The 9,480-nt window shown below is 49.7% G+C and overlaps 5 protein-coding genes across 5 annotated transcripts; 2 read left to right on the top strand and 3 right to left on the bottom strand.

The window, feature by feature from the left end:
• Positions 1–2,968: 2,968 nt before the first annotated feature.
• On the bottom strand, positions 2,969–4,782 carry PENARI_c004G11858 (MFS transporter; the record flags this gene model as incomplete). Its single annotated transcript, XM_022629476.1, has 3 exons — positions 2,969–3,265; positions 3,330–4,339; positions 4,389–4,782. The coding sequence occupies 3 exons, from the start codon at positions 4,780–4,782 to the stop codon at positions 2,969–2,971; spliced, it is 1,701 nt and encodes a 566-aa protein (XP_022491099.1).
• A 342-nt stretch (positions 4,783–5,124) lies between these two features.
• PENARI_c004G08712 (uncharacterized protein) lies at positions 5,125–5,476 on the bottom strand (the record flags this gene model as incomplete). Its single annotated transcript, XM_022629300.1, has 2 exons — positions 5,125–5,405; positions 5,473–5,476. 2 exons carry the CDS (start codon positions 5,474–5,476, stop codon positions 5,125–5,127), a joined length of 285 nt encoding a protein of 94 aa, XP_022490734.1.
• A 307-nt stretch (positions 5,477–5,783) lies between these two features.
• Positions 5,784–6,702, top strand: PENARI_c004G03748 (putative thiol methyltransferase; the record flags this gene model as incomplete). The annotated part of the gene is made up of 2 exons (XM_022629048.1): positions 5,784–6,284; positions 6,343–6,702. 2 exons carry the CDS (start codon positions 5,784–5,786, stop codon positions 6,700–6,702), a joined length of 861 nt encoding a protein of 286 aa, XP_022490660.1.
• Positions 6,703–7,059: 357 nt separating this feature from the next.
• Positions 7,060–8,010, bottom strand: PENARI_c004G01740 (deubiquitinase OTU2; the record flags this gene model as incomplete). Its single annotated transcript, XM_022628956.1, has 1 exon — positions 7,060–8,010. The coding sequence occupies one exon, from the start codon at positions 8,008–8,010 to the stop codon at positions 7,060–7,062; it is 951 nt and encodes a 316-aa protein (XP_022490727.1).
• Positions 8,011–8,311: 301 nt separating this feature from the next.
• Positions 8,312–9,208, top strand: PENARI_c004G03062 (short chain dehydrogenase/reductase family; the record flags this gene model as incomplete). Its single annotated transcript, XM_022629012.1, has 3 exons — positions 8,312–8,341; positions 8,389–8,623; positions 8,685–9,208. 3 exons carry the CDS (start codon positions 8,312–8,314, stop codon positions 9,206–9,208), a joined length of 789 nt encoding a protein of 262 aa, XP_022490864.1.
• Positions 9,209–9,480: the final 272 nt, after the last annotated feature.

Raw genomic sequence — 9,480 nt, 5'->3', positions numbered from 1 at the left:
TCAGCATTTAGGCCTCTCCGTTTCTCCCTGACTTCTTCTGCGTCCACATCAAATTCTACTTTTACTCTAGTCTGGATTATGATAGTACTAATTGCCTGCGAAATCAGCAAGCAGACACTGTTGCATAGCCAAGAGAAACAATGATCCACTTCCACTTTCCTGTCAGTTTTCAGAAACGTGGAAAGTAATATCATCCACATTGCACAGTATGCAGATTGTTTGTCGAGGGAAAAATGCCAAACGCCGGCATCATGCCGTCAATACTTAGTCCTGTAGCACGAGGTGATTCGCCGTACGTTGATTAGCCACGCAAGCATGATGTCCTAATAGGCCGTGTTGCATCTATTAGTTAGGAAAAAAACGTATTAAACATCTTTCTGCTTTTCCTCAGAGTCAGCTGAACCTCGTCAGACTCGTGGCTTCACCAGTGCATAATGGTGGCGGACTGCGCGATGAGTGTTGTGATCTAGCCCTCTGCATTTCTTATAAAATGACACTATTACGTTACATCTTTATCATTATAAATCACTCAAGCATGCCAAAGCCATCAGCACTAGTGATTTAGCTCAGTTTTGATCTGGAACTAAAGAAACACTAGAGGCGGATGGGGCCGGTACGTAGTGTACATCATGACTGACATTTCTGTATGTATGGTAAGTTTAGTAATTCGTAATATACAGATACATATCATTATTACGCAACCAATTACCATACAAACTTACGTACCGCCATACAACGTACGGTATCTTCCGATTATAAAGTTTTCAAGTTAATATGCATCACACTATGTACGCTGCGCAGTATGTATAGTGGCATCTAATACGAATGTATCGATGTCTCGTATAGTGCTGAGCACGTAATTACACCAATACCAGAGTACACATACACATACCCACGCGAAATCGTATGCATGTACTGTATCCGGAACAGTATGTATGTCCGATGATACAGATTAAATGTCTCATCTTACGCCGCAAGATGGGGTGGTGGGTAGACACTGCGTTGGCGCCCAAACGTGGCACCCACAAGGGTTGTATTGTCATCTGGCCCCGTTGGCGGTCTATAGGAATATTACATGCTCGGGTATGCATGTGTGTCTATTGAAGGAAAGTCTCCCAATGCGGAATATGGTCAAACCTATTCTAGTGGATCAACGGTTGACACTCCTTGGCCCACAGTTCAGCACACTAGTCATGTAGTCAGCGTCAGCCAGCGGACGCCGTTTTATTGCGGATGCACTAGGGTCGGAAGGATCCCGTGGTATGATTTACTGTACCTGACAAATAAAGTAGTGGCTGTTTGTAATGCACTATATTTTTATTTCGTGGTCCCCACATAAGCCATGCGGAGAGAATAGTAGCCAGTGGATGAAATTGAATATTGGCAAACTCGCCTAGCAGAAGCCAAGTGTTGTATTTTCCTTTTCGTTGTAGAGGACGCCGACGGAGCTTCCGGTCAGCATGAGAGCATTCTGGCTAAGGCGTACGCTAGAAAACTCTGATTTTGCCCTAAATATCGATCTCCCGTTTAGGCTATTTTGACGGTAGCATGGGCTTGAAGGCTGAATTTCCGAATTAGCTCTGAAGTTCTGGCGGTTGAGAATGAGAAGTGGAATGACGAGAGCCCAGACTCCTCACTAGTCTTCTCACTGACCTTCTGAGTTGCCGCGCAGCTGCAGACGGGCGGAGCCGTGTTGAACGTGCTTGTCCTACTGTTTTATCTAAATTTTCATGGTTTGTGGTGGTTATTCCGTCCGTCGACCAGGCACGAGAAGGATTTGTCTAGCTGCCCGCTCTGTAGCACATGACAAGCAAGAGATCCCCATCCATGTCAGATCACGCCATCTAGTGTTTTCGCTCGGGATACGGAGCGTTGGTGATATTGGAGAAGGGAATGGTCCCTGATCTCTTCTCAATCTGAATGCTTTCCGTTCCCGGTGATTTGTTCGCACCCAGGCACATGCAACATTCCATAATCCATCCCCATGGGAGGGCTTTAGTTGTTGAAATTGAAGACATCCAAATTCCCGATTCATTATAACACCAGGGTTTTAGAAATCACCTGAGAGCCGCGGTGTTCTGCCGCGTCACACCGACTACAATGGGTAAATTGCAAACAGGTCAAACATGAACTACTAAGGCGTGCGAAATAATGAGAGCGCGACCTACCAACACAACAACATGCTGACGAAGAGTGGTCTGTGTTGGGAATTAGGCTGGGAAACACGACTCTTGCTCGGTTCGGCTGGATTTACTGTGACTCGTTTCTCGGTAAAAGGTGAAGGATGTTGACCCTTCCTAGCCTTCTAGACTATTGCGCTGGTAGAATATAGGTTCTCCTGGCAAGCAGTTGAAGCATAGATGATAGAGCAAACCTCGATCGAAGACACCTCAAGGAATTCGGTAGCATGACTCGACGGTCTGAGAATTACTAGTTTAGAGTGCATGTCGCCGATGAGATAAACCGGGCATTCCAAGCTAGAGAGGGCGTTATTGTCGGATTCCACATGGCAAAGCTGCGTGATGTTCACTCTATGCTAGAATAGCCTATTTATAACACTGAAAAGAGGCAGCGAAGCAAAGAGGCCTAGAATCCCAGGGATCGCAACGTTTATTCGTAACTTCATGTCGAATAGATCCTAAAAATAAAGTTCAACTTGAGATTGGGTATCATTTTTGGCCATGGCTGGTTTTGGTCCCTCGAAATAGGAAACAGCCAACTCTAAAGACTATACACGAAGAAAATGAAAAGAAGGTAGCCAAGGCAGGCTCAACATAGAAAGTGGGAGACAGGTATGAATAGTTTCGCTTGGTTCATATCCAAAATTCATGAAAAGTATGTGCAGAACAGAAAAAACAACATCTCGGTTGCTGCAGACGTGCAGACCAGACCCCTCGAAATGTATAACAATAAATTGAGCACCGGATATCAAATGCAAACCCCAAAATGCAGATCATCAAACGTGCAATCAACGCATGCGAGCATCCATGGTCTTTCTCCAGCGAGGACCATAGACTCGCATCATGTAAATGACGGAGCTACTTGCGAAGCCGACGAGACCAAGGATAGTGAAGAGCCAGCCGTTGCCGATGGCGCCGATGATTGGGGCGGTGACAAGAGAGCCCACGCAGGAAAAGATATTTCGCACGAAGTTGTTGAGGGCGACTCCCTCGGAAGATTTCTTTGGCATGAATTCTGTTAGCATGGTGGTGACCATGCTGAAGATGAGCATGGAGCCCACGCCGAAGAAGAAGTTGGCGATCATCTAGGAAATGGATGTTAGTGGGATTACTGGAGAGTTGTCGCATTTTGGATCAGTCGTGACACACCGGAACCAGCCAGAACACTCCCTTCTCTGCTGCCCATCCATACCAAATGAATGCTGCGGGGTACAAGAAAGCACCGAGCCAGGCATTCTCACGCATGCGATCCTCAGGGCGAAGGATTAGTCTACCCTTTTCATCGTAACGGTTTGCCTTCTTTGCCTCGCGTTGCATGATTTTATCTGACCATTTTCCACCAAAGGTACTGGTCACCATGTACCCCAGTGAGTTTGGAATGTACAGCAAACCAACGATGATGGTTGAGAAGTTATACGGTTCCTTGCCGAATGTCTCTTCGACGCTGACATTGAGAACGTACAGGGAGCCAAATGTGATACTGGCATAGTAGACAGTCAGGAGTACAGGAAGAAAGCGCAGGTAGAGGATGATTTTCAGCGGGTCAATGAAAACCATTTTCAACATCTTCAGCCAGCGTGTGGTGGACCGAACGACCTGTCGTGATGACACTCGACTGAGCGAGCGACTAACAGCTGGATCCTCATCGTCTTCCAGTTCAGGCAAGACGGGTTTCTGCGTAACCAACGTTTCTGGAAGGGCGAAGAGGATAAAGATGAGAGTTACCGCACCAAAGGCTGCACTAAACCACATGGTACTGCGCCAACCCCAACGCTCTGCCAAGAGACCTCCAATGATAGGTGCCAGTAAAGGACCACAGAGCGGGCCCAGGTAGAAAATCCCCATGGCCCGTCCTCTCTCCCTTGGCTCCCAAAGATCGGCGATGGTACCGGCACCGACTGCCTGAACGGAGGCAGAAGCACCACCACTCAACATACGCATGACAATCAGCATCGCGATAGAGCTAGAAATGGCGCAGAGACAGTTGAAGACCGCGAACAGAGCGAAGGAAACCAGGTAGATTGTCCGTCGTCCGAGTCGCTCACTAAAAGAAGACCACCACAAGGGGAAGATCGCCATAGCCAGCATATACAGCGCGATCGTGAGATTGGCAATAGTAGTTGTCGTATTCAGTTCTTTGGTTACTTGGGACAGTGAGGCTGATCGATTGATTAGATACGACCCAGGAACAAAGTGAAGAAGACTCACGGAAAAAGATCGCGCTACCCAGCGGCGCAGTAGATCCAGCCAGAGCGACGATGAATGTAATGAACCACTTCATCCTCCGGGGGTATGTCTTTGGATTCTCAACCTCAGCCACCAGAGCGAGTTGACCGAGCAATCCCCTCCGCTTCAACCGCGCGACTTTGACAGCTGGGCCGAGCTCCGTGGACTGACGCTGTAAACGAGGAAGTGTATTCTCCAGGTCATGATCTTCAGTTGGACCGTCATCATGAATGCTGGATGCATCCGATCGCGAGTGGGTGTCGTGGTCGATTTCGGATTTTGCCTCGGCTGATATGGTTGAATGTTCTCCACTACCCGCTGAGGATGTCGGCAAAGTCGAAGCGACAGTGCTTTCCTGATTTGAATTCTTATGCATGTTGAATGAGTACCCCAGTGCACAGTATCTTTCATTTCACAGTAGGCCGAGAAAACGATTCGAATCAGGATAGCCCAGTGGCGAAGTCTGAGGCATGGACCAAAGGAGAAACAGGGTCCTGACGATCACTTGTATGAAACGTTGCGAACTGCGATCAACGGCCACAAACTCCAATAAGATGCGCGCCTGAGTGACTGGGTGGGAATTCAGATGCAAGATCGAAACGAGTCCAAGTAGACAAAAGAGCAAGAGCAACCTTGCGAGCCCCGGAGGTGAACCTGATTCCTAACGTGGATCCCTCCCCTGATATGCGCCCGACTGAGTATCAATGATGCAAACCGATCAGACTATGAAGATCGGCAGGTTCAAGTTGTAGAAGTCTCTTGGCTTCCCAGAAACATCAGAAATGCCTTCAAAGTCTGCATGCGGAGCACATTCGGAACACCGACAAGCACCGACGACGACCGAGCTAAATATGCACCTAGAGACATCTTTGGCTTCTGGATACTTATCCGTCCAAAGACCCATAACCTTTTGAATCCTGGTTGACCGTGAGGACCAGTCAGCGTTGAGCGCGAATGTGCCGTTCTTCCGTCGGCAAATATGAGGCGGACCATCCCGCCCTTAGAGAAGCCCAGATGCGAGCAAAGATGCAAAGATGAGATAGCATCAGATAACGTCGCAATAGACTCATTTTGGAGTTTGACAGCTATTGCGTGATCATATCCACAGTTTATTAAGTGTAGAACATGCCCCTCAACCTGATCCCCCCTTGATAGCTTGGCAAGGTCCAAGACAGGGTGGATGTATACAATTTTATACATCACAGAGCTTCAAACATCCCACTTCGCGCTGACAATCACTAACAACAGGAGGTCTGCAAGGAGGTGATTAATAAGCCCAAAAGACGGTGAACTCTAGATGTCGACTCGAATCCTCCCATATCGAACCCACTCACTCCCGAACCTCTCCCCGCACACAACAGTTCAACGTACCACAACATGGCAGCCCCAACGCAAACCAAGGACCCCAAGAAGATGCAAGCCCACCTCGCCCAACCCCAATATAAGGGCGACAACTACGTCGAAGGCTGGGCTTCCCTCTGGGACAAGGGTGACAACCTCCCCTGGGACCGAGGCTTCCCCAACCCAGCTCTGGAAGACACTCTCGTGAAGCAGCGGCCAACCATTGGCGCGCCCCTGGCTACAGACGCACAGGGCCAGTCGTACAGACGCAAGGCTCTAGTCCCGGGCTGTGGGCGCGGCGTGGACGTCCTCCTGCTCGCGAGCTTTGGCTATGACGCGTATGGACTGGAGTACAGTGCGGCTGCGGTCGAGGCGTGTCAGAAGGAGGAGAAGGACAATGCCAATTGGTACCGGGTTCGCGATCAGACTGTTGGGGCTGGGTCGGTGACTTGGCTTCGGGGTGATTTCTTTGATGATGCTTGGTTGCAGAAGGCCGGCGTTGGGTTGAATGGGTTTGATATTATTTATGATTATACGGTATGTCACGCGACTCACTATTCATATACTATATGTTCTCGGTCTGACTGTTGTCTAGTTCTTCTGTGCTCTGGACCCATCACTGCGTCCTAAATGGGCGCTTCGTCAGACCCAGCTTCTGGCTCCTTCGCCATCTGGTAACCTGATCTGTCTTGAGTTCCCCCGCCATAAGGATCCTCAGGCTGCAGGTCCCCCATACGCCTCCCCTTCGGAGGCTTATATCGCCCACCTGAGCCACCCAGGTGAAGATGTACCCTACGACGCCAAAGGCGCCGTCAAGTACAACCCCCTGCAGCCCAGCAGCCCAGGCGGTCTGGAAAGAGTGGCATACTGGCAGCCCGAGCGCACGCACGAGGCAGGCCAGGGCGAGAACGGAGTGATCCACGACCGAGTATCAATCTGGCGTCGCCGTAACTAGATCCAGTCCGACAAACATCCAACCAAACAGAATATAGAACCAGATCTGCGTATGTGACAGAAACCACAACGAGACACCACTGAAAAGACCGAGACGAAATGAAATGACATTATGAGTGTCCAGTATCCTAGGCCTTCTTATCTTGACTCTCTGAAGTAGTGGTAGTTCCATATCTGGGGAACATCACAACCGCGCCAAAGAAAATAACAGCACCGTCCATATTCCAAGGGTTTGTGGTGCATTTATCCCGTGACTCGCCCGGTGAACCTAAATACGTGGTTGATATAGATTCTTACAGTGAAAGTGGGAATAACCGCATTTATAGTGTACCGCAATACCTGTCTCCCTCTCTTAATCCTAACATTTTTTGAGCAAATTATAGTGACAACCTAAAGAATAAGAGAACTTATAATAAGCAAGCCAAATAATCCGCTTATCCTTCTCCCCTTCATCGAGACTATCCCCATCCCCAGACTCAATCTTCTCCATGCGCCCGTCACTCTGCACAACATTGATCTCAACCCCATACGCCCGCGCAATAGCCTGCAACTCCAACTGCCCACCCCACTCAGCCGTCAATTTGATCTTGCGCGTATAAGAATCAATAGGCTCCTCCATAAACGCCTCGAAATCCCCTTTATGCTCCGTGATAAAGTCCGCCGTGACTGCGCGCACGGCTCTATAGCCGTCATGCTGTGGCGAGGCGACGGTGTCGATGCGCGATTGTGTTGAGGGCTGGAGGATGATGCGGCTTGGGTCGGGGCGTAGACCTAGACCAGATTCGTCGAGTTGTTTCGCGATTGCTGAGTAGAGGCAGTGCCCGTCTGGGGTTATTTCCACTTCTTTTAGGTTGAGCTTTTTGAAGACTGCGTCCATTACTTCTTGTTCGTTGCCGCGGTAGTTGACTTGCGTTTTGGCTTCTTCTGCGGCGGCGGCTGAGGCAGCTTCTTGCTCGGCGGCGCGTCGGGCAAGGCGGGCTTTTTGGCGGTTTGGTTTCTTGCCGTTTGGTGTGACGGTGGGTTCGGGGTTTGGTTCGGTGGGTGGTGCTTGCTTTTGGGGTGGTTTATCTTCGTTTGGCTCTTCGTCTCTTTGTTCGTCTTCCAGGTTGAGATCTTCCAGTCCTTCGACTGGATCCCCATTCACATGAGCGATCTCGGTCTTGTGTTTTTCGGACAGCTGCTGCTGCATTCGTTCGCATTCATCGTTGACGCCTTTGCGAGTTTTCTTGGTGGCCGACTTTTTCTTTTGAGTGATCTTTCCTTGGAGATCTTTTTGCTCTTTGCGATGCTTGGACAGGAGTTCCTCCATGGTAAAAATTGAGAATAGAAAACAATAACTTCAAACAACTCTAACGGGGGTATATACGTGTACAATGGATGAAAACAAGACAACTTGAGACCCCGCGAAACCCTGACAATCCTGCCCTAAGTCAAGCCCTGAATAGGCCTAGTGTAATTTTCTCGGTGGAACAATGTTCCAGACCCGTGAGCCTCGGCTGATTAGTCTCGGCCTTCGGGTATGTCCAGCAAGAGCTACAAGTCCGTTGATATAATAGAGTAGCATCTGTTCTTTTTGTACTGTCTGTATCACAAATTAAAGCATATTAACAATGGATTCTGAAAGTCTTTTCAACGTCAAGGTTAGATTGCCGCGTACTCTACTCCGGCAACCACTAACACAGCACAGGGCAAGGTGGTGCTGGTCACCGGCGGAGCCAAGGGCATCGGTCGCATGATCTCCGAAGGCTATGTGACAAACGGAGCTACAGTCTACATCTCATCCCGAGACGCAAAGGCCTGCGAGCAAGCGGCCAGCGAGCTCAGTGCCCTGGGCAAGGGAAAGGCATACGCCATCCCTGCCAACTTCTACAAGTATGAAGACGTGAAGAGGCTAGCCGAGGAGCTGGGAAAGCGCGAGAGCAGTAAGAAACCCCATGCTTAGCGGAAATACCAACCCAAACTAACAGCCATCCCCTCCCCCAGAGCTCCACGTCCTGGTCAACAACTCCGGCTCGAACTGGGGTGCCCCCTACGACGAATACCCCTCCGAAGCTTTCACTCGAGTCCTCACCCTTAACCTCCACCGCGTCTTCGATCTCACCCAGCTCGTTACACCGTTGCTGGAGAAGGCCTCGGCGCCGAATGATCCCGCCCGCATCATCAACATTGGCAGCATTGACGGGCTCCGTGTTCCCTCGCTCGAGACATTCGCTTATAGTTCCAGCAAGGCCGGTCTGCACCACCTCAGCCGCGTCCTCGCTAATCACCTGGGCAAGCGTAATGTCACCTCGAATACCTTGGCCTGCGGTCCTTTTGAGAGTAAGATGATGGCTGCTACGCTCGAGGCATTCGGCGAGACTATCAAGGCTGGTGTGCCTCTGGGCCGTATTGGAACCCCACAGGATGTTGCTGGTGCATGCTTGTTCTTGAGTAGCCGTGCCGGAGCGTATATTAATGGAGCGACTATTCCGGTTGATGGTGGCAGCGCTATTGCCGCCAAGCTGTAGATAGTAGCTTGTGGCGTTTCTCCTTTTCTTAATTGCAAGCTAGTGTGTAAATAAAGTATATGTATATGTCTCACATGACCATTTCAATTTCTCATTTTAGATACAGTAGATATTCCAATCCCACCTGATTCGTGGGGTGCATATCGCAATCGAAGCCTCACATTCCACCGCGTGGCTGGGCGGCACATCGACCGCAGCCAGAACCCGCTTAAAATCGAGTCACTCCTGGGCTGCATCCGGGTAGTTCGTATATATTATATGTTATTATATGT

This window comes from Penicillium arizonense (assembly GCF_001773325.1).
Source record: "Penicillium arizonense strain CBS 141311 chromosome Unknown PENARI_contig004, whole genome shotgun sequence".
Classification (NCBI taxonomy): domain Eukaryota; kingdom Fungi; phylum Ascomycota; class Eurotiomycetes; order Eurotiales; family Aspergillaceae; genus Penicillium; species Penicillium arizonense.
This window is presented reverse-complemented; position numbering and strand designations above follow the sequence as displayed.